General features: G+C 39.0%; 5 protein-coding genes and 1 long non-coding RNA gene across 16 annotated transcripts; 3 read left to right on the top strand and 3 right to left on the bottom strand.

The window, feature by feature from the left end:
• The first annotated feature begins 21 nt into the window (after positions 1-21).
• On the top strand, positions 22-1,943 carry LOC124320912 (ankyrin repeat and SOCS box protein 13-like). 2 transcript variants are annotated; one of them, XM_046783816.1, is made up of 6 exons: positions 22-491; positions 606-773; positions 852-1,011; positions 1,086-1,226; positions 1,289-1,340; positions 1,406-1,943. In XM_046783816.1, the coding sequence occupies exons 1-6, from the start codon at positions 414-416 to the stop codon at positions 1,674-1,676; spliced, it is 870 nt and encodes a 289-aa protein (XP_046639772.1). In that variant the 5' UTR covers positions 22-413; the 3' UTR covers positions 1,677-1,943. The 2 variants fall into 2 exon arrangements, with proteins under 2 accessions (XP_046639772.1, XP_046639773.1); XM_046783817.1 differs by lacking the exon at positions 606-773.
• Positions 1,639-2,722, bottom strand: LOC124320915 (NOP protein chaperone 1-like). Its single transcript, XM_046783822.1, has 4 exons — positions 2,315-2,722; positions 2,149-2,237; positions 1,933-2,064; positions 1,639-1,864 (listed from the first exon to the last, which is right to left on the bottom strand). Exons 1-4 carry the CDS (start codon positions 2,403-2,405, stop codon positions 1,673-1,675), a joined length of 504 nt encoding a protein of 167 aa, XP_046639778.1. The 5' UTR covers positions 2,406-2,722; the 3' UTR covers positions 1,639-1,672.
• A 409-nt stretch (positions 2,723-3,131) lies between these two features.
• On the top strand, positions 3,132-8,145 carry LOC124340114 (serrate RNA effector molecule homolog). Of its 6 annotated transcripts, none has more exons than XR_006918030.1 (16): positions 3,132-3,270; positions 3,534-3,698; positions 3,761-3,919; positions 3,978-4,100; positions 4,171-4,341; positions 4,903-4,969; positions 5,029-5,208; positions 5,284-5,428; positions 5,496-5,818; positions 5,885-6,025; positions 6,104-6,616; positions 6,697-6,821; positions 6,886-7,182; positions 7,248-7,403; positions 7,520-7,685; positions 7,834-8,145. XR_006918030.1 is itself a non-coding variant. In XM_046792930.1 (15 exons), exons 2-15 carry the CDS (start codon positions 3,562-3,564, stop codon positions 7,895-7,897), a joined length of 2,607 nt encoding a protein of 868 aa, XP_046648886.1. In that variant the 5' UTR covers positions 3,132-3,270; positions 3,534-3,561; the 3' UTR covers positions 7,898-8,145. The 6 variants fall into 6 exon arrangements, 1 of the variants encoding a protein (XP_046648886.1); XR_006918028.1 differs by having other exon boundaries at positions 5,281-5,428; XR_006918029.1 differs by having other exon boundaries at positions 3,758-3,919.
• A 75-nt stretch (positions 8,146-8,220) lies between these two features.
• LOC124340078 (mitogen-activated protein kinase kinase kinase 15-like) lies at positions 8,221-14,460 on the bottom strand. 3 transcript variants are annotated; one of them, XM_046792926.1, is made up of 18 exons: positions 14,277-14,460; positions 13,994-14,211; positions 13,734-13,928; positions 13,284-13,624; positions 12,912-13,213; positions 12,110-12,663; positions 11,760-12,051; positions 11,325-11,703; positions 11,021-11,255; positions 10,813-10,952; positions 10,605-10,739; positions 10,403-10,504; positions 9,859-10,288; positions 9,594-9,644; positions 9,354-9,503; positions 9,157-9,291; positions 8,888-9,089; positions 8,221-8,816 (listed from the first exon to the last, which is right to left on the bottom strand). In XM_046792926.1, the coding sequence occupies exons 2-18, from the start codon at positions 14,198-14,200 to the stop codon at positions 8,605-8,607; spliced, it is 4,062 nt and encodes a 1,353-aa protein (XP_046648882.1). In that variant the 5' UTR covers positions 14,201-14,211; positions 14,277-14,460; the 3' UTR covers positions 8,221-8,604. The 3 variants fall into 3 exon arrangements, with proteins under 3 accessions (XP_046648882.1, XP_046648883.1, XP_046648884.1); XM_046792927.1 differs by having other exon boundaries at positions 13,994-14,460; XM_046792928.1 differs by lacking the exons at positions 13,284-13,624; positions 13,734-13,928; positions 13,994-14,211; positions 14,277-14,460 and having other exon boundaries at positions 12,912-13,090; positions 13,162-13,211.
• Positions 14,461-14,729: 269 nt separating this feature from the next.
• Positions 14,730-17,101, bottom strand: LOC124340155 (E3 ubiquitin-protein ligase RNF14-like). 3 transcript variants are annotated; one of them, XM_046792931.1, is made up of 8 exons: positions 16,944-17,099; positions 16,816-16,883; positions 16,450-16,752; positions 15,853-16,377; positions 15,675-15,780; positions 15,464-15,586; positions 15,233-15,405; positions 14,730-15,165 (listed from the first exon to the last, which is right to left on the bottom strand). In XM_046792931.1, exons 1-8 carry the CDS (start codon positions 16,948-16,950, stop codon positions 14,929-14,931), a joined length of 1,542 nt encoding a protein of 513 aa, XP_046648887.1. In that variant the 5' UTR covers positions 16,951-17,099; the 3' UTR covers positions 14,730-14,928. The 3 variants fall into 3 exon arrangements, with proteins under 3 accessions (XP_046648887.1, XP_046648889.1, XP_046648888.1); XM_046792933.1 differs by lacking the exon at positions 16,816-16,883 and having other exon boundaries at positions 16,944-17,101; XM_046792932.1 differs by lacking the exon at positions 16,816-16,883 and having other exon boundaries at positions 16,901-17,096.
• LOC124340191 lies at positions 15,241-15,658 on the top strand. Its single transcript, XR_006918031.1, has 2 exons — positions 15,241-15,376; positions 15,457-15,658. It is a non-coding gene; the product is annotated as an uncharacterized LOC124340191 (long non-coding RNA).
• Positions 17,102-22,806: the final 5,705 nt, after the last annotated feature.

Genomic DNA, 22,806 nt, shown 5'->3' with positions numbered 1-22,806 from the left:
TTGCAACTGGACTGTACTTGCAATTAATTAACGACGAATGAATGTTAACGGTGCTGAACCGTTGTTAAATTTTAAATTGCAGACTTGCAGTTTTGAATTTGAAAAAAAAAATAAATATTTGCAAATTACTTGTTGCGACACTAGTGCCCTCTGACATTAGCACAACTTGCCGCTAGAGGAGGACTCCAAGATTTTTTTTATCAAACCGTGCACGATTTTGTTCCAGTGATCTATCTCATTTTCTGTGGCATCTGTTTTTGTTTTGTGTCATGTAAATTTTCCAAACAAAAACAAGGTCGGAAAAGAGTTCATTTTCTGCAACTTCTACACTTCCATTTTTGAATAACTGACTCGTTAAGGTGTGAAGAAGGAGGCAAAACATGAAATGAACTGAACAGTGGATTTAATTATTGATGCAATTTCAAAAATCGGAAATGGACCGCCTTTTAACTGAATGGCATCTTAACGAATCTCTCCAGAACAGGCACCCTGTATGTTATAACCAGCTACTTAGTTTATTTTATATTTATTTTATATTGTTTTGATTTTAATTGTTTGTTGTATACAAATAAATTTGGTATCATTGATTGTAAATTTATTCTTAGATGCATTATGCAGCAAAAAAGGGGAATGTTGAAGTAATGAAAGCACTTATTAGTCGGGGCTATGTAGTGAATTGCATGACACCAACAGAACTAGTCACTCCTTTACATGAAGCAAGTTCAAAAGGGAATGTAGCTGCTGTGCAGTTCTTAATAGAAGAAGGTGCATGGGTAAGGAGTTCAATTTGATTGCTGTTTATCCTTCCTGTTTTCTCATACCTGAAGCTAATGTTTTCATCATGCCAACAGATTAATGCCAGAAATATTGATGGTGCAACTCCACTGTGTGTGGCCTGTGCTGCAGGCCAAACAGAAGTAGCCAAGTTGTTGATCGAAAGTAATGCTTCTGTGAATCCCACAATTCTGATTGACCCTTTAAATTCACCCCTTCATGAAGCAGTGATGAAAGGTGAGTTATTTTCAGAATTAATATAGTGTTGTTATTTTCAATTGTTTCATAATGTAATTACTTATATTTGAAAGGTCATATTCAATGTGTGAAACTCTTAATATCTAAAGGAGCAAAATTGAATGCTGCAGATCGACACTATGGAACACCTCTTCATGCAGCATGTGTTGCTTACAAAATTAATATAGACTGTATTTTGTCATTGATACAAGCAGGTGATTTAACCATTAATGAGCAATTAATTGTTTGTTTCTAGAAAATCTTGCTTTTCTGTTAGGTGCTGATGTCAATGCCACAATAGTACATAAGGCTCCTCTTCATATTGCTGCGTAAGTTCATTAAGGTTCGTATCTAAGACTAAAACAAAATTAACGTAATTTTTGTGCCAAGGCAGATATCGTAACCTGTTTTCGGTGGTGCAGTTGCTGCTGAATTATGGTGCTGATGTATACATGAGAGACAACTTAGGAAAACGTCCTAAAGAGTTGGCTAAACCCAATTCAGCTGTTAAAAGGCTATTGCATGATTATGAAATCAATCCCAGAACTCTTAGTGATTGCTGTCGGTTAGCAATTCTTCAGTCTTTTGTTGTAGGGAAAAATTCAATGGTCATTAAACAATTAGGACTTCCGAAGAAGATTATACAATTTATTTTCAGTTGTTAGACATCAAGAACAATTTCACTTTTCTGCTCTACATAATCCTTCTCTATAACTTCAACTAAATTTGATTTAACACTAGATCCTGGAAATTTGATATTGTTTTCATCAATGGGGCCATGATTTGTTTCTGTGCCTAAATTTGTTGAGGGGACTGAACAGTCTGAGTCTGTGTCTTCATAGAGGGCTACATCCTATTGGGAAAGCAATTAAGAGTTTAACCTTTTGTATAGATTCAGCATTAATTTATGTGAATACAAACCATTTCTATTACTGGTCCACTCGCCCCATCTATATTTTGTATATCATAGATGGTTTTTTTATTCGGATCACTCAAAATTTCTTCTTGAACTTTGACATTTGCTTTCATTATTTGAGGTAGAAATTCTTTAACCTAAAGTACACAATTTTCTCAAGCTTAAGGAAACTCTTGGTCTTATTAAATTAATTCTGATCTAAAATCTGTTTCTATGTTTACCCTCTGCAAAGACAGAGATGGCTGGATTTTAAAAGTTCCATTAGAACGCTTTTTTTCTTGTAGAAGAGAGAAAACAAGATTTTCTTTTGCTGCAAACAGATAAAGAAGTAAATTTTAATACATATGTTTATCTAACATAAAAACTAATTAACTTGGGAAAACGTACTTTTAACTTTCGAACCTTCTACATCGAGCAGTGCTGTGGAATGCCGAGTGGACTTTAAAAGACCATCTTGTGAACCTAAATCAGATGTCATTTTTCCGTAGTTAGAATCAGAACCTTCGAAGACGAGTGGCTTTTGTCAATAATCAATTAATTTTGTGGAAAAATCCAATGAAATCCGCCTAGCACGTGTCCAAATTTTGTAAGGCGTAAACACAATTAATTATCGATTATTGTAAACCATCGATATCTACGAAAAAAAATGATAGGCCTAGGCCTACTAAAAACTAATGAAGAATTATGTTAGTAATTTGCTGAACCCGCTGAACCATTTGTTTATACAATCGGTTTGCACGATAAAAAATAGTTTCGAATAGAAGGAGATGACTGAGATTTTAATTTTAATTTTATTCGTAGTGTGTGTAGTGTGTACACACTACGAACGGTGCGATGGTTTAGCCTAGCATGTGGCGCCACGACAATTTAATTTATCATTAGATCAATTAAAGCTATAATTAGGATTAAAATATAAAATTCATAACAAATACAAAATAAATAATAGAATGTAATAGCTAGTTGAATCTTGCTTTTGCCAATGGTCTTAATAAAAAAATCTTTAAGACTACTTTCTTACTAGGTACATTAGAAGTTTAATTCATAAATGATCCAATTATTAGAAAAAAACATTGGTGAAAATATATTTTTTTGTTATCTTATTAGTTATTACAAGAAATTAACTAGCTTAGCGCTTAGCGGCCTTAGCCTATGTCGCTTGTCAGTTGTCTCTCAGCCCAAGCCATGTTCTTCAGTTACTGATTATTCAAATCATAAGGCAGTAACAGTTTTACCCTGCAGGCGACAGCACTTGTATTCCTCAAACTTTCGTTGGCACCAACGGGCAACGGCGTTCTCAGTTTTCTTCTGATCGCGTGGCGAAATCAAACGAAACGCAAACTTGGGTAAAGTTCGAAGAAGATATGAAATTTATGAACACCAATAGTTTTATAGCGAGTTCTGTAACCTTGTGTGTGAAATTAAGTTTTTTATTTTACTTGCGTTGGTATTTGAGTATGCCGGTACATCGAATTGTTCTTATCAAAAATCATCTGCATTTTCGGCCATATTGCCACTTAGTTGGCAGTACTTTTACTTATTAGTTGATTAATTGATGCTTAATATTATAAAACATTAAACTAAACTTTCCTCTTTTTTTTCTCCATAGCTTAAGAAGTAGGTCACCAACCTGTACCATGGGGGACAGTGATGATGATTATGATCGTCGCAGAAGGGATAAGTTTAGAGGAGAACGAAGTGAGTACCGGGGAGCTGGAGAATCTGGAAGGAGAGAAGAAAGAGGCAATCCTAGGAGAGAAGAGTGGAATGATAGGTTGGTTTGACAAATGCTCTGTTATTTTTAAGCTGTTTAGTCCAATGCATGTTTCAAAGTAGAGGCATCATGGAACCGAGAAGAGGTGAATCTTGGTCTCAAAGAGGGTCTCGTTCTCAACCACGTCACGAATATCGCGAATCTTACAGAGGTCGTGAAAGATACAGCCCAGCAGGTGGGTATGATGCACCACAAGCTCCAAAAAGGATGAGGCCTGACTGGTATGTTTTTCATACTAATATTATGCTGCCATTTATTAATCTTGTACAATGGTTTTAGGGAAGACAGGCGCTATGGATTTGATGCTGGTTATGGGCCCAACATTGGCTCGTCATGGGGTCAGAATGAACCAGTCATTAATACTCCACCAAACGCTGGAAACTTTAGTGGATCTTCTTCAAGGTAATGTTTTTATGGTAATTGTTAGTTGTGTAGGGTTAATAATAATAATAAATAATGCCTGATTTTCCAGAGGGGAAGAATTTCCTACTCAACCACCAATGATGTCCTTTAAAGCTTTTCTGGCTGCCCACGATGATTCAATCTCTGACGAAGAAGCAGTTAAAAAGTATGCCGAGTACAAGCTAGAATTTCGTCGTCAGCAGCTGAATGAATTTTTCACAAGCCACAAGGATGAAGAGTGGTATGTTTTTGCTTGTTTTTTTTTCTTGTTTTTACAAGTGTTAATATCAAATTTAATCAATATTTTAAGAATTTCTTATAAGTTTTCTTTTAAAGACTTGTGTGTTGTGTATTGCATTGAATTTTTCTGGTAACTAAATTATTTATAAGTTTTGCCGCGTGTAATCGGATTTCGGATAACCAATTTACATATATTTAATCCCCCCTGTTTTTCAGCCGATTGACATAGCTGCTATTGACGTCCCTCCGTTTATTTCAACCATCTCCGACCTTTCTATAAGGTGCCATACCATCTGTCAAAAGCTACTTGAAAATCAATTTTTTAACTGTGTGAACATGAAATGAACAGATCTCCAAAGTGTGCGTTAGAGTAGGGTTCAACTGCGCGCAATGCAGTGGTCAGTTAGTAGCTAGGTTATAAAAAATCCGTACCGGGAGAACAGGTGAGGGAAATCTTGGCCTCTTGAAAAGTGTGGTCCCTAGCTGGTTATTTTAATTCGAAGTTTTCAACATTAATTCTGTTACTAATTTGTTTTATTATATTTTCCTCGAACGAATGTAGGTTTAAGTTGAAATATCACCCGGAAGAGAATCAAAAACGGAAGAACGAGCATAAAGCTCATATTGAAGTAAGTTGTCTCTAATTTTGACAGATTCTGGTTGTAACTAATCAATTAATTCAATATAGTTACGCATGAAAACTATTTTGGATTTAATGGCTGAGGGTTCTTTTGATCAAGTGACTATCGATGCGGATCAGTCAGAAAAGCTAGTAAAACTTCTTGACACCGTGGTAATTAAACTCGAAGGTGGGAATGAGTTAGATCTTCAGGTCCTTGACAACCCTCCTCAACCAACCGCCGATAAGGTTTGTCTATTTAATTTCCTTTAATTGGTTATAACTGATTTTTTAAAAATCATTTCACTTTCATAATTGAAGCAGCCTATTAAAATCCAAGAGAAGGTTATCAAGGAGATTGAAGATAAAGAAAATGATGATTTGGGCGAAGGCGACGATGCTAAAGAAGATGGTGTGATCGAGGACTCCAAAATGGAAATTAGCTCTGACCCAAAAAGTCCTAATAACAGTAGGAATTCATTGTTATTAATTTTTGACGCACTGCCTTACCAGTATTTTTTATATTTATTTTAAAGGTGGCAAAAGAAAACGAAGCGGATTTGAATCGGATAGTGGAAGCGACTGGGAGCGGGAAGGAAAGGAACAATCGGAAATATCTGAAGCTCCTCAAAGCCCTGATGGTAAGCCAGCTGGTGGTGAGGGTAGTCCTAGGGAAACCGAAGCAGCTGATGAAATTCCAGTAAAAGATGATGCCAAAGAAAAAGTTGATGAAGATGAAAGCAAGGAGGAAGAAAAAAAGGAAAATGGCGGGCCAGTTCTTCCCCGAGAATTGCATCGGACTGCCTCCATATTTCTCCGTAATTTGGCACCTACCATTACCAAACTGGAAGTCGAAGCGGTAATGAGAGTTTCTAATTTTTTTTGTTAGATTCAGTTTTCTAATCTTTAGCTTTGTTTAATGAAGATGTGCAAACGGTATCCTGGATTTTTACGTGCTGCTATTGCTGATCCTCAGCCAGAACGCAGATGGTTTCGCCGTGGTTGGGTGACGTTTGAGCGCAATGTTAACATCAAAGAGATTTGTTGGAATTTGAACAACATTCGAGTATGTTTCTATAAGTAACAATTAATTACTGTATGACTAATGGGTAATATTAACTGTTTTTTTTTTTTTTAATTTTAGCTACGTGACACCGAATTGGGAGCCATTGTGAACCGGGATCTAAGTCGTCGCATCCGTACCGTTAGTGGCATAACATCGCATAAACAAGTTGTGAGGAACGACATTCGTTTAGCAGCCAAAATCATCCAAAACTTAGATGCACGTTTGGGACTATGGGCTGAGGAAGAGAATGATAAAGCTAAACATTCTTCGGTCGCTGATTCTACACTTACTTTCTCTGGCACCAGTCGCAACCCGGTTCTGAACAACATAACCGATTTTTTGATCGAAGAAGCTTCTGCTGAAGAGGAAGAGCTCTTGGGTGCCTCAGCTAATGAAGAAGGCGAAGAAGCTGAAGCAGCTGCAGGATTGACTAGAGACGACGAACTTATTAAAGTGCTGGATCGTCTGCTCTTCTACTTGCGTATTGTTCACTCGGTTGATTACTACAATCATTGCGAATATCCGAATGAAGATGAAATGCCGAACCGATGTGGCATTATGCATGCTCGTGGAATTCCTCCGTCATCCAAAGTAATATCGCCTGTGCGAAAGCATAAATTTAAAAAGAATGTTGTTTTTTTAGTTGAAACATGTATTTATTCGGAATGTAGGTTACCCAAAATGAAATCAATGACTATTGTCGATCTTTCGAGAATAAGATTGCATCATTTCTGGAGCCAATCAAACGGCTAAGTGATGAAGAAGCGAGTAAATTGGGTTTGAAAGAATCGAAAGCGTAAGGAATTCTTTTTTATTACTTTTTCTTGCGACATTTTACATAATTATACATTTTGTTTCAGCGAGGTCGAAAAGTTCGTTGCTGCCAACACACAGGAACTTGCCAAAGACAAATGGCTATGCCCTCTATCTGGCAAAAAGTTTAAGGGTCCGGATTTCGTTCGCAAACATGTTTTTAACAAACATGCTGAAAAGATTGATGAGGTGCGAAAGGATGTTGAATATTTCAACAACTACTTGCGTGACCCCAAAAGGCCGCAATTGCCCGAGCATCCTGGAAATCGAGCTGCCGGGGTGAGACCATCGCCGATGAATGAGTCCCAAAGAGGCGAGCATTTCGGTCCACCTGGAGGTTTCGGGTTAGTGATAATAATTTCCTTCTTATTAAATATGTTTGTTAATCTCTTTCATATTCTCAAATAAGATATGGTGCTTTCAATTACGGTGGAGGAAGAGGAGGTTATGTTGGAGGTGGTTTCGGAGGACCGCCACAGATCAATAGCTTTAGTAACGCTGGCGGAGGAGGAGGCAGGGATTTCGGATTTGGCGGACGAAATAACCGCGGAGGCAGAGGCCGTGGGTAAGTGATTTTCTTCTTCGATTTCATGAGTTTTACCATGTTTTCGGGAAGATTAGAGGTTGTACTGGGATTTGGGTTTGACAAAGTCTAAAGCTCAGCTGTATGACTTGTTGCAGGCCCCAACAATCCTCGTATGAAGGTCGGACAATAATTGGCTATGATGACGTTGATACTCCAGCTGACTTCGACGTCTTCTAATAAAGAACAGGCTACCCTCCAAACGTTGTTTTCTTTGCTTTCGTTTGAATACCAGAAACAGTTGCTTTCCTTCCCTTTTAAGCGGTAATTCACATTTCCATAATCATTTCCAATCGTTAGCCGGCCTTGAACAAGTTTAATAAAAGCAGGGCATTATGCTTGGCTAAATGATTACTAAATGAAACTCTGATTAAAAAAAAAAAATTGTATTTGTATATTTATTTTTCTATAGCGGTGGACCTCGTCACATGTCCCACTACCGGGATCTCGATCGCCCCAACGACGAAGAATTTTGAACCAACTTGGAATTAAGACGTAACCGCCGCGCGTTGATTCTCCTACTGTTTAATTTGATCCTTGATTTTATCTGACCAACACCTTCTGTGCTGTGCTGTCTTCATTTTTAGTTTACAAATTTGTGGATGCATTGATGCACATTCATTTCTTTCATTTTGTCAATCAGTCGTCAATTGTCGAGATCGTCGGGTTTTTGTTTGTATTACAAAAAGAACCGTAACTTTAACTACAAGTGAATTGGTAGATATACGTTTCTTTTTTCTGGTATTTCCCAAACAGAATTGCTAATTAAACATCTATAAATGACGAGAAAGCACAAATATTTACGCTAGTAAATATAATTTGCTGCACTTTATTCAAACCGGGAGATAAAATTATTGCCATGAATTAAAGAAAAGAATTGTAAAAGTGGAGCAGAAAGGTTTGGGATGAGTGAAATGGCACATAGAAGATGACTTTTAAACATTCCAAGTAAAAGCAAAAAAACACAACATTTTATATAAATTCTAACAACATAAAAGATCTTGTTGGCAGAGAGCTCTGCAGATCCTTTTCTGTTTACTGGTGACAATAGTACAACTAAAAACTTCAGAAAGAGCGTAGTTTCATTGGCCGACTATGAGGTTAATTACACAATAATTATGCGCTTTTTGTTTTGTTTGATTCGGCTGAACGTGCGGTTTTCTTGTTATACTCATTGATAGATTTAAGCAATATTCGATTGAGCTCGTTGTTCTAAAATTGCTCTCCACAGACGCAATTCGGTACCACCACGCAAGCCAATTCGTCGAAGGTCTTCCCTTGTAAAGAATTCTATCACGTCAATAAGTATGTATCCTTCCGAAGTAAACAAAGCTATGTCACATTCCTCTACATTATTCGACTGCAACCAGGAAACTAGCGCAGAATCAATTTCACCTAATCCAAGAAAGTAACAAGGATTTTAATAAAGTCACCAGACAAATAGGTATAATATTTAAAAAATATACTTGGAATTGCCTGAACTTGCAACGGCCTTGGCGGTAGAAGTTGTTGTATCAGTTGCCTCTGTAGTTGTTGTTCCGACAAAGTCGTCCGTAAGGTATCTTGGTAACTGCGCTGAGTATCCACTAATTCCTGCATTAAACGCAAATTGTCGCGCCGCAGAGTTTCTAAGGCATTCTTGAGCTCTTCCCGAAAACGTTCATTCTCCTAAATATAGATATTAGTTTTAAAAAAAGAAGGAAATAATCACTGCAAAATTTAAATAACTGCCAACCGTTGATTCTTTGGGGGATTTGTTCGAATTGATGGTAGAAACACCTGAAGTCGATCCTTCTTCGACTCTTTCACGCGCTTCCTCCCAGTTTCCAACGGGTTTCCCCTCGCCCGCTCCATCAACTCGATCATCCATCTTGAGATGAAGACAAATGTGAAATTATTCCGGTTTGAATACAACATTTTCCAATAGTATACTTTAATCCGTCTGGATTCCCCACCGGCTAGGTTAGCACCTAGCTCTGGACTCAAAACGGTTATAGCTGCTTGCACCGCGCTACGTACTAAGTTGTCAAGCGCAAACATCCAATGAGGTTTGATGCTGTGCATTCGTAAAACGGCATTGACCTGCAAAATGAACGAAAATGCATCTGATAAACTGTTCAAAGTGAAACCAAAGTCATTTGAATGGTAATAGAAAAAGATAGCAATCATTACCGCATCCTGGAACAGGTACAGAGCTAACTGGATGTGATTGAGCGCAAAAATCTGTCGGCATATTGGACAAAGGAGTAAATTTTTATTCACTATGGCCGGCAGACCTTTTTTTTTTTCCTTTTCAAAAGTGTATGGTTGCCTTTGACGCGACATATACCAAAGGCACATACCTACGGTGTATACACTTTTGAAAAGGAAAGGCCTGCCGGCCAGATAAGACAAACTTAATAATTCAAGGTGGGTTATAAGTATAGTATTATAGTACATCAAAGTCAACTTCTTCCCGAAGGGTACTGATAGCTGCTTCAATGGCTGACTTGTTTTGTTCTGGGATGAAGTCGCGCAGACCTCGCATCAATGTCAGTAAATGTGGTGCGGTGAGTGGAGTTTGTCCTACTTCTTTTTCCAGGGAACGAAGCCAAACTTCACAAATTTTCTTCCCATCTTGCGATAAGACACGCGTCAACGTTTGTCTTCGCTGCGAATCTTTCTTAAGGGTGTAAAACCCATCTTCAGGAGAAAGTTCGACACCTTCGCCCAGGATGCCTCCGCCTTTGGTAGAACAACCGTCCACCTCAGGACTAAGAGGAAAGGGACTCAAATATCCTGATGATGGGCCAGTATTTGTCCCATGGCTATTTGCAGAACTTCGCCTTCCACATATCAGAGGGTCCTCATCCAGTGACATTACAGTGCTAGAAATAAAACAACCACCAAAGCAAAATAGTATTGTTATGTTATTCTTGCTAAAACCCTGACTGATGAAGAGATCTAAGTAGATGGAAAACAAGCTCTTAAATGTGGATTACCTGGTTGTAAAGCTTAATTGTGCAGGGATGGTGACGGGTGATGACATTGGCGAATGTATGGATGTGTTGGCCGGACTTGTTTTGGTCATGTAGGCGAAACCACTGAAAATGCCACACCAAGCAAATGAATCGCGAAGAATGAGACGAGATTATACGAAGGAAAGCAAAGATTAAGGATATTAACAATTATTGCCAATAATACTTTTCTTCAGGAGAACTAGCCATTCTTGGCAAGTGACTACCACGTTCTGTCCGGAGCATGGACCGATCGCCAACGGGAACAGAAACGCTTCGACTATATTCTTGGTTAGATGGAAGTCGACCCATTTTTTTCTTCCTAAAAAACAACGACACATTTCAGGCTACAGTCTGTTGATTTAACCGAATGTGTAATAATAAATAGGACGAACTCTGATAAAAAGTTTTCCTCCATCAGTTCTGCGGCAGTTGCTCGTCGATCTGGATCGGGTTCGAAGCAGCGCAAAATAAAATGCTTGGCTCTTTCAGACATTTCTACAGGAATTTCCGGATGCATTTTGTAATAGCCGACCTAAACATAAGACAACTCTTGTAGGTTTGCGATAGTAAAAACAAGGCGACGAGCGTGTGGTGTTTTACCTTGAACATGGCAGCCTCGGGTGATCCCAATTCGATGAACGGAGGTTTGCCAGTTGCCATTTCAACTATCGTACAACCAAGGGACCAAATGTCAGCTGGGGCACCATAACCCCTTTGACCTTTGTCGATAACTTCCGGCGCCATATATTGTAGAGTTCCTGTGAATGTTTCCGTACTGAGACAAAGACCAGCAAGGCGCTTTGATGTTCCAAAATCAGAAATCTTTACAACACCACTTGTTTAATAAAAAGGAATTAGTAACAGAATAATTGGTATTACTGATACCTACAACATTTAAAAATACCTGTACGTATTGACGAGAACATTGTCGCCTTTGATGTCCCGATGCACGATTTTTTGGTCATGAAGGTATTTCAAGCCTTGCAGAATCTGTCGTGTATAATAAGCAATAGTTGCCTCATTCTCTTTCAAGGGGCCCCATTTTGATCGCAATAGCTCGGATAGACTGCCTCCTGGAACTTGCTCCATAAAAATTTTGAAAAATCCCCCTTCAGAGATGGAGCCCAGATATTTGACGATATTCCTATGGCGCAATTGAGAGTGGAGTCTAATCTCTTCGTGAAGGGGTTGCACTTCGCCGATATCTTTTTCTGGTACTTCTTTGACAGCAATCCGCACTTGTGTATTGAAGTCGCGAGCAGCATACACCACGCCGTAGGTTCCTGTTCAACATGCTTCAAGTTAATTTTAAATTCAACTAGACTGAAATTTCAATTACCTTTTCCCAACACAACCCGCCTACTCTGGTCATCGAGTTCGTATTCATAACGAATAGCTCCCGGGGTCAAGTCACTATCGAGATCTGTAAAAGCTTCTCCCAGATCGGCTGTGAGTTGAAGAACAAGATCATAAAACATTTGACGACACGCGGCCGATGGAAAGATCATTTGAAAATCATCTGAGTTTTGGTGGACGTAAAGGAAGAGGCACCGTTCATCGCGCTTGTAAAGCGACACACTTTTGATCATTTCGGCAGTAAATAGCCAATGGTGGACTTGTCGACATTTCCCCTTTAGATGAGAAAAACATAATCAAATAAAGCTACAAAATGTTTACAATTAAACTTACTAATAAACTGTCCAAACACATGTTCCAGATTTCCAGAGACTTTTCCTCCGCCCCGAGATGGACATTGACATAAGATGGCATGAATACTTTGGTGGGTTCCACGATTACAATAGGAAATCGAATGGTTTCTTCCGTTTCAGCCTTCGTAGCTTCAACAAAATATTCTAACCAGAAATTGAAGACTTGCTCTTCAGGAGATGGCGTTGATTCACCGGCTGCACTTGCACTTTCGTCCGTTTTATGGCGAAAGCGATTGATCAGTGTGATGTTACCAATGGTGGATTTTAAATGCCAATTCGGAGGTTTGAGTTTGAACATGCATTCTGCTGCCTGGACGGCTTTGCCATAATCTTCGGCCAGAACACAGATCTCGAAAAACGTCGCCACGTCCCAATAATCTTTCAACGATGACAGGGATCCTTTCCGTCCTATCAAATTATTTAGCACCATACCAATGTGCTGCAACTCCTCCGACTTGGAAAACTCGTTCCCCGCGATTACCAGTAAGGTAGCCAAATTTATTCCCGCGTACTCATTGGGTTGCACTTCAAAGCCTAAAATTAGAAAAAAAAAAAAAAAAAAATGTATAAATAAATATTTAATTTCTCTACATTACTTTTCGTGGTACTACAAGTGTAACACATCAATTGAACATAAATAAAACACATTTTTAATGCAACACAATAATCTAAACTTACCTTAAAGCTATCCAACGACAGTTTACAAAAATTGCAATAAAAAAAAAACTATTACTAAATAAAATAGAGGATAACAAAACAACAACCACCAAATGGATACGGACCTTTCCTATACCAGTGGATGGCATTCTGCAAACTATCCATGTCAATATGTTGTGATTCGACGAAGATATCTTTATAAATACGTCCACATAGGCAAAGAATATCGGGTACATGATTTTCTTTTTTTTCAAGCGCCTTTTTCATTACTTCCAAAGCTCTCTCCCGATCTCCTTCTCGATTTCTGCGATTAAGAGCGAAAGCATACAAATGCCGTATTGCTGGTGTGTGTGTGTAATGACGGCGGTTTGGTACCGTTTTTAGATCCTCTAATAATGTCACCATTGCATCGTAGTCTTGCACCTCTCTAGATTTTGGGGTTAAATAAACTCGTCAGTGCTTTTCTTAACCACTGTGTACGCTTTAAGAATTTATACCTGAAGGATATTAACATATTGAGAATAACATCGCCGGAGAGAATATTTGGATCGTCAAGCCTCCTCCTCATACCCTGAAGGGCCCTGATCAATTCTTGACCAGTCCATGTTTCTCTAGCCTTTCTTAAATCTGCAAGGAATTTCTCTTTCATATGAGCCTTTGACTGCACTTCAACATCTTGCAGAAGTCTTCTCAGCTTAATTGATAACTGGATTTTGAACCCTGGTTCTGGTCCAGATTCCTCTCCACATCCCAAACGGGCAGTGGAAGGATCAGTTTCAACACATGTGCCACATTCCAGAGTACGATATGACACAAATGTGTAATTGCTGCAAGACCTCTGAGAAAAACATTATTAAAAAAAAAAATGTTCATTCATTATTACTAAAAATTCTGTCTCATTAATTAAATATTGAGTTATTTTGTCACCTAACTATGTTATGACATACCTTAAGCATGAGAGTAAGTCCTGGGTCTTTATCATTATAGAGTAAGATGTTTTCCTTCATGCCAAAACTTTCTCGCACACCCAAGTGATAAAATAAGGCACTTTGTTGAACTTGATTTGATAAATCTACTAGGGCGACATCAGCATTGTAAAAAGTTTCCAGAATAGTTGTCTCACCAAAATCAAGCTTTTCAAACTAAATATCCAATATAAAACAAAATAATAATAATAAGTATTTCAAATAATTCACAAATTTCAAACCTGGACATGATGGCAATTAGCATTTACTGCAGCAGTTGCTTGCCGTACTTCATCAAATGCTTTTTTTCTGTGGCTTAGATATTCACTTTGATTGAGGTCAATTACACAAACAGCATCCATCCTTAATCTGCCTGCTATTGGAGTAACACCACCAGGTCCGTGACCAGATGTGTCGCTTCGACGATCAGAACCAACACTATCCGTCATTGTTTTGATTCCTACTCATTAATAGCAGATTCATGGACGTAACTGATTATAATCTACACGAGGATGTATATATTACTTGCGCCATGTAATAATCCGTTCTTCGTAAAATTGGTTTAGGAAAGTTAATAATCAGAGCAGCTGTCTACGAATTACATGAAGTAACGAGCTGTGTCCTTGATACTGATTAAAGATTAACACGATATATGAGTAATAGGACCACTGGACCACTCAAACTACTGTTACTGTGTTACAAAAGTGGAAAGACTGTCGAAAACGAATTCCGCTAGGAGCGCTGCCTGTCACATTTTTTTTGCGTTGTTTCTTCCTTAAAATATGAGATCGTTTGAAATTTTTAATTCACAGAAATAATCGCTATTCCTCCTAAACAGCATTTCCCCTCTCAAAATTGAAATTTATCTTTAAATTTTCCAAAATTCCTAAGATTTGTGGAAAATTTGTGACTTTCACCGTTTGCACCTGTGACCTCTGACTTGGATACTAGGGAAGAACGATGGAAAAATCTGTTCAATAATGTATAGTTGGTTGCATGTATTCGAATCAAGACCATTATATTGGAATCAAGCCATTCGAATAAAAATGCTTAACTTTTAGAGAGTTTTTATTGGTGTTTGTGGTATTGTTTGTTGCTCCCAGGTTATAATAGTAGTGTAAAAATTGTGTATAAACTTCGCGGTTCCTTGGAACGAATGTTTCTGCTGCCAACATATCTACAGCATATTAACGAAATTTTCATCATCACTGAAATCATCGTCAATATCACCATTAATATTTATCCAATCATTCTCATCTGCATCATCGTCAACTAAGCCCTCAAACAGATTACATCTGGCGCTGGCATTTGAAAAGTGTAAATAGGGGCACTTCGGATCGAGTTGAGCAAGGCACAGCCAACAAAAATAGGTATTGCAACGAGGACAGGACATTTTGTTACATCCATCTTTTTTCTGCGAGTTACGTTAAGTTATTAAATTAGAAGTGCATTCTTTATATAGTATTCAAGTCACATATTACCTCAATAGGTGCGTTACAATGTGGACATGGCTTACTGTTCTGTCCAATCCATGTTTCAGCTTGAATATCATTCACCATGGATTTTAATTGTTTCTTCCCGTAACGCTTTTCCATACTCTCTCTAGTTGAGTCATCTCCATTGATGTAATTGTCAAAAAGCTTCATTTTTTCCGCTACGTAGATACAAAAATAATTAAGACTCGCGCTTTCCCATGTATCTATAGAACCAACCTGAAGTCATTTTACATGGAGCAACACCATGATAAGTTGCCTTACACATCAGACAAAAATGGAAATTGCAATATGGACAAGAAACAAGATTGCTCTCTGGCTCATAAGAAACTGGATATTGGCCTATATTAAGCAATTTGAGCATTCTGTTATATTTCTTAAAAACATGTCTCTTAATAAAAAAATTATAATTTAGTTGCTCGAAACTTACATTGAGGTCGCGGACAATACGTAATATTAGTCATTGAAGCTATGGTAGATTGAAGGAGTAATGTATCATAACGCGCAAACGTATCAGCACTGACCAATTCTTTCACCTAATTGAAAATGTAACTGAAGTAAAATAGAGAAGAAAATAAAAGAATAAATAAAAGAAACAAAATATATACTTGTCCAGGGGAAGCTTGGGATGCACACTTATCTTCCGGGCAATGTAATCCGTTAACTGCACCTTCCGCAATTTTAATTTCGAAATAGCTCCTCATGCATTCTTTGCAGTACACATGGTTGCAGCTTGGAAACCGAATACAAGTAACACCCAACTTATCACCAAAACAAACTTTGCAAGTATGACTAGCCTTCACAAACATTAACTGTTCAGCTACCCTTTCATATTCTTTTAACACTTCTAGAAGATCTCCATCACATTGGTTATCTGAAACAGCTCTAGAATCTAGTTTGATGATAGGTCGATGTACACTGGCAGCAACAGGGGAGTGTTGGCGCTCTGACAAACTGGAAGATAGTCTGGTAGGTTTAACCAGTAAATAGGACCATGATAGATCCAAAGAACTCTGTATTTCTAGGAATTGTAATGCTTCATATTGCAGGAACTGCATCCACTCAAATAATACCACCTGTCCTTTTGACTCATCTTCCCATTTGTTATCAAGCTTTTGGCAAAGCTTTGACAGCTGATATCAATCAAATAAAAAAAAAAAAAGTAGAAAACCAAAAAATTATTTTCAAATTTTTTAACATATTACCTGATCTCTTCTCAGCCATTTACAAACTAATGTGAAGTTAGGTGGGTTAACTGTTGGGTAGTTAACAGGGATGCTAAAATGCAATTCAATGGGACAAAGGTGATGTACAGCAAACTGTTGCATTTTGCCATCTTTATTGGCTTCAACGATAAAATTTTCTGGCACATCTGGCTTTACATAAATGCATCCAACTATCTCTGATGCTGTAGAGTTTCTTACATGAATCTGTGTCTCTTCTAATATGCTCTTTAAAGCCATAATTTCATCATTTTGTGCTTCACAATCATCCATGTCTGTAAGTATCTAAATGTAAAATAAATTGATTATATATCTTTACATTTCCTATAATTATTCATTCCCAGTTACAAACAGATTCCATATTAGCTCAATTCCATATGGTAACATATTGAAGTAACAGGCAAAAAACTTATTATCTAAAAAATACTTTTACCTAAAATAGATTAGGCTTATTTAATCAAACAGTTTATGTTTACTTGTCATGCAGTGCGATATAGTAGATTTCAATCACAAACGTTCTCCTAAACTATTTTGTAATTTAATAGTTTTCACTTTCAGTGGTTTTCAAGAGCAAAACTACAAAACAATCACAATAGCTGACAAATAGATTCTCAAAAATGGTGAAAGTCGTCTGCACATGAGATATGCAATGTAAAATGCATCATGGGCATAGGCCGCATAGACTTCTACCATGGCCTACTCTATGGTTAAGGCCTGTAGACTTGTATCTACTGCCATGAAGGCGAGAGGTGTGGCCAAATTCCCTATCCTTGCCCGGGCAAGAGCCAATCAGAAAAAAAATCGAGGCTGAAACTTCGCCATCTGGTGTTTCAAGATGCAAATCTCGTTGTAAAGTAAATAACAATGCGTTTTTCGTACTAAGTTCAAAAGCAGTTGTTTAGGAAAACGACTAAATAGGGTAGAACTACATTGCATAATTTCCGCAAAATTATTCTAATCAATTACTCCGTGAAACACAACCTTTTTTATAAACTGTAAATAAAAAAAGCTTCCTCCCGATCGACAATTGAACGCCATACCTATAACATGGTGGTGATCACCGCTAACCACTCATCCATCATTGCTAGAGGAAACCGTAAAAAACTTGCAAGTTACATGGCTACCTAACCATTCTAACGAGAAAGCAATATCGAACGCCAGATGGCGAAGTTGCAGCCTCGTTTTTTCTTCTGATTGGCTCTTGCATGGGGAAAGGATAGGGAATTTTGCAGATCCTCTCGCCTTCATGTGGCAGGATTCAAGTTTACAGGCCTTAACCATTAAGTAGGCCATGCTTCTACAGTTACGGCCACGGAGCACTGATTCACCCTGGTTGTCAATTTTGGTTCGAGCCACCCACCCGCCTATACCAGCTGCCTATACCTAGGTCACATGCGTTGCCATTTTACGAAAGTCACATTTTAAATTCCTGTTTTCCGCAAAATTTTCATTTTTCATTTATTTTAAGCCATGGCCACCACGTTATAATTAAACTTGACCATTTATGTGTGATTTTGCGGAAAACAGGAATTTAAAAATGTGACTTTCGTAAAATGGCATCGCTTGTGGCCTAGGTATAGGCAGCTGAGGGTGGGTGGGTGGCTTGAAAAAAATTTACACCCAGGGTGAATCTGTGCCCCGTGGCCGAAACTGTAGAAGGCTATGATAATGGGGTTGAGGCGTTGAGTTGAGGAAAGATTGCTCAGCGGCATCAGCCTCAGGCTGGTCGCAGACTATCTCGTCAATCCTTAGCGACGAATTCGCACAGTCACTTTTTCTACTGAGGAAAGTCGATTCTTATCGACTAGTCTATGAGAGTCGACTTGTCCATTAGAGTGTGCCTTTTTGATAACTAGCTCGTACATTATTATTGTATTAAATCGTTTTAATCTAGGGTTTAAATATAAAAACGTTTGCAAAATACTTTTATTCTTAATTCTTGTGTGTATCGTTGTACAATGTGGTACAACTTGTTATTCTCAACGCTACATAAGTAACTGATCGCCCCGCCCCCCTCCCCGCAGTTAAATAGACAACGTTAGGATGCTGAGTTGCGAGGTCTGGAAAAGGTCGAAAATCTCGATTAGGGACAACGTGCCTGAAATTAACACAGCCCTCTTATGGAGCTTCATTTTCGATTAAATAATACAAAGTGAAAGAACAGGTTATTTTTGTGTTTAACATTTTTAAAGGATTTGTCATCATTCTAGCAAGTTACTTGTTGTTTTCTGACTTCACTGGACATTGTAGTTTCCCGTAGGAAAATGATAGCTAGTGCAAGTTATATAGCAGTAACTTTCTAGCTTTCTGCTGTCATGCATGCTGTTGCTTATCTGTTTCCTCTAGCATGTTTTTTCTCTGAAACATGCTAGTACCACCCCACCATGAGCATATTAGTTTTAAACTAACATGATCTTATGAATATCTTATGAGTACCGTACCCCCTAATTCATTATGAAAAAAAGACAACCACCCGCACTCACCACGATCTACTGGCTACAACTGGCTAGTTACTTGCTAGGGATTTTTGGCGCGCGAAGTTTCTTTGATTCTCACATTTGTTATTTTACTTGCTATTTACCTACAGTACCAGCCAAACTATTAGGTACACCCCCCTTTTTTCAGTGCATTCTTATGGCACTACGTGTCCTAGAAAAAATTCAATAACTCTTGAACCGCTTGGGCTAGATTTTTTTCCTTTTTTCCCTGAGTAGATCTAATGATGATCTACATTTTTTCTACACATGAAGTCGTCGTAGGATTAACCCCCAAGGCGCTACGGTATCGTTCAGTTTATTAGGTACACCCGTTTTCCCCCATATGCGCCGTGTCAAATACGGCGTTTTCAAAAATTTACAAAAAATACTAGAAGTAAAGCTAAAATATTTTTCTTTGTGCCAAAAGATGCACAATTCTTCACTCTATACGAATATAAAGAATGATTTACAATAGAACCAACTCAGAGAACCCTTCCCTATACCCTAAAGTTTTCCACTTCAAAATATGTACTTTTTACTACACACTTGCACTGTCGCCACCATAGGCATTAGAAATTTTGAAAAATTTTGAAGTGGAAAACTTTAACTGGACGTACTCCGAGGTTAGAGTATTGTCCGGAGTTTATTTTCCGTAGTCAACAACCAATATACATGGAACGAATGTGACATACACGAGTGGATACTAGATATATATATACAGTGGGTACCGAAAGTATCCTTACGGCTGAGAGGATCAGTAGGGAAAACGCGTTTTTCAAAACGCTCCCAAAAATAGAATTCTCGGTGGAATTCGATAAAAATTTTTTCAAAGGTTAATATTAGGGCGGGGTATCATGTGATTTTTTTTGGGAATTTTTCGACAACGCGATATGTGGTTTTTATCGCGTTGCGTAAGTATCCGTACGGCCGAGAGGCCTAGTAGGGAATGGGCTTACTTTGGAGGCCTGTCATTCGGTATCTACGTAATATTATAGGGTGGGAAAGTTCTTAAAAAAAAGAGCTGCATTAGCTCTATGTGTGGTCATAAGATCACATTTTTCAAATTTCATTTATAGTAATGAAATCGAAATTGAAAACACGAATTATAAGTTTTCCGTTTTCTTCCCCTCGATTCCCCATCACCAGTGTTGCCATATCAAAAAATATTTATCCTTTCTCTTTCTCCCTCTTCCGTCCAAGGGAAGAAAGAGATTTTGAGATGTGGCAACACTGGTGATGGGGAATCGAGGGGAAGAAAACGGAAAACTTATAATTCGTGTTTTCGATTTCGATTTCATTACTATAAATGAAATTTGAAAAATGTGATCTTATGACCACACATAGAGCTAATGCAGCTCTTTTTTTTAAGAACTTTCCCACCCTATAATATTACGTAGATACCGAATGACAGGCCTCCAAAGTAAGCCCATTCCCTACTAGGCCTCTCGGCCGTACGGATACTTACGCAACGCGATAAAAACCACATATCGCGTTGTCGAAAAATTCCCAAAAAAATTCACATGATACCCCGCCCTAATATTAACCTTTGAAAAAAAATTTATCGAATTCCACCGAGAATTCTATTTTTGGGAGCGTTTTGAAAAACGCGTTTTCCCTACTGATCCTCTCAGCCGTACGGATACTTTCGGTACCCACTGTATGTATGAGGGAAACTGGGCCTATCTGCACCACACTGAGAGGGCGGAACGTACACGATCTCTGTTTGGCTTGCTGGAGCCAACTCGGTTTGGTTGGACCTTCGAGGCCGCCAGCCGACGGCCACCGATACAGCCTCCACCAAGACAGAGAGGGTATCGCGCACAGTTGCAGTGGGAAGATCTGTGGCATGCTGAGGATAGAGATGGAGCTAGGGAGTAAAGAAGGGTGGTAAAACTGACTCACTCTCCCTTGGCCAGCAAGAGAGAGGAGAGATGCGACCCAAGACATAATTAGCTGCACATTTGCTCAGAGGCGGTCTATGAAGCTCAAAGGGCCTAGAGCAATTATGGAGGCAGCGAGACATGAAAAACATGCCTAATCGATAAAAGTGATGTAAAGGATTATTATTATAAAACAAAACCTTGTTGGCCCCAATCGATAGGGTAGCCTATGAGCTGTTCGGAAGGGAAGCGTGTCTTAAATTACCTTACCGAATTGAGTTGAAAAGATTAAAGATGATGACACAAGTTTAGAGATTGTTACGCTGATTGTATTGAGACTGACTGGTTTGATAGATAGATTAAGACAGACAGGCCCGACCCCCTCCAGAATATTTCATTGACACCAGGGGGGGGGGGAAGGGGCACAAAGAAGTATACAACAATCAAGCGGGTGACAAGGGGCCACCTATCGGGGGCCCCGAAGATTGTATTCCCTTAAATGGGCCGGAATCCTGGTTGTTCGGCCGGATCTCGTCGTCGGCCGTTGGGGACGTCTTTCGTTTCCAACATACTCCCCACCAGAGCCCATGCCTTGGGACTCGACCTCGCAGACGTCAGTTGTGGCCGGATTGGCCACATGATCATCTTCTTCGACGTCAGCTGGATCGATCGGGAGCAATGGGAGTGGAGCCGGATCGGGTGGATTTGGAAATTGCGGAGCAGTTGCTTCAGCTGGCTCCGGATTCAATGCACCGTCTGCGATCTCCACATCTTCCGGTTGATCTTCTCTCAGTTCTACGGGATATAAACATTGAATGGCTCGGGTTAATAATTTACCGTTTGGGAATTTGACTATCGCGGATCAGACTAGGCCGTCGCAGCTGGGGAGTAATTCTTTAACTACTCCCGTCTCCCACATGAGCCGCTTAGAAAGTTTGTCGTGAATTACGACAACTTCACCGACGCGGATTTTCCTGCCCGACGCTCCTTTTGCGTGAAAATTATCCAGCTGCATCAGGTAATCGGAGACGAACCGCGAGCACAAGTAACTGACGTAATCACGCCTGTTCTGATCCATTTTCTTGAGTAGTTCACTTGTTGAACCGGGAGCCAATAGATTGACTGCTGGCTCCGGCGTAGCACAAGTTGAACGACGATTGTTGAGAAACTGATTCGAAGTGATCGGGAGCGGATCGTCCGCTCCTCCCTACTAACACGGCCCATCCACTTTATGTAAGATGTAGGTAAATATGGGATGAATAGATCCAGGTCGCAATTGGGGGGGGGGGGCGGTAGTATAGCGTAGGTATAAATTTATTTGGATCTAGGATGGGATCAAATAAAGAATATTCATCGTAGATCCACCAGCGTATATTCATTAATATACTGATTGTACGTCAAAGTAATATACCCGGGGGTATGATTTTGTTGATATACCATTTGGTACATACACAGAATGTGCATCACAGTATAACCATATTAGGTACACAGTGGACGAAAAAGCTAAAAAATATCTCAATTTCCATTACTTCCAAACATTTGTTCCTCAAGTGTATGAACAGTTGGTCTAGTGGTCAGAGAGGTGAGCTACGGAACTGAAGGTCAGTAGTTCAACTCTGGGTTGAGACTTTTAGCTTTTATTTTCTAACAGAAATCATATCCAAAGATGGATGTTACTTAAGGATACTGTGTATACACAAACCGGTATATTCAAGGCACATACAAATGGTACGTGCGGGAAAGGGGAAATAAGGATCAACATGAAGCATTCCATGGATATGCTGTTTGTATCTCCCTTATCCTTGGGAGTACGCTGCAGTCATATCCATGGTACATCGCTGTGTTAGTAGGGCTTCTCCAATGTAGTTCAACGGTCTCGCGTTAATCACACTTTCCGTTTCGATTAAACTCACTTCCAGTTCGTCGTACGCGAGACATGCGCGCCCGTTGGATCGTCTCAATAAATCTTTCGTGATCCTCAC

The sequence above is a fragment of the Daphnia pulicaria genome, chromosome 1 (genome assembly GCF_021234035.1).
Source record: "Daphnia pulicaria isolate SC F1-1A chromosome 1, SC_F0-13Bv2, whole genome shotgun sequence".
NCBI classification, from domain to species: domain Eukaryota; kingdom Metazoa; phylum Arthropoda; class Branchiopoda; order Diplostraca; family Daphniidae; genus Daphnia; species Daphnia pulicaria.
This window is presented reverse-complemented; position numbering and strand designations above follow the sequence as displayed.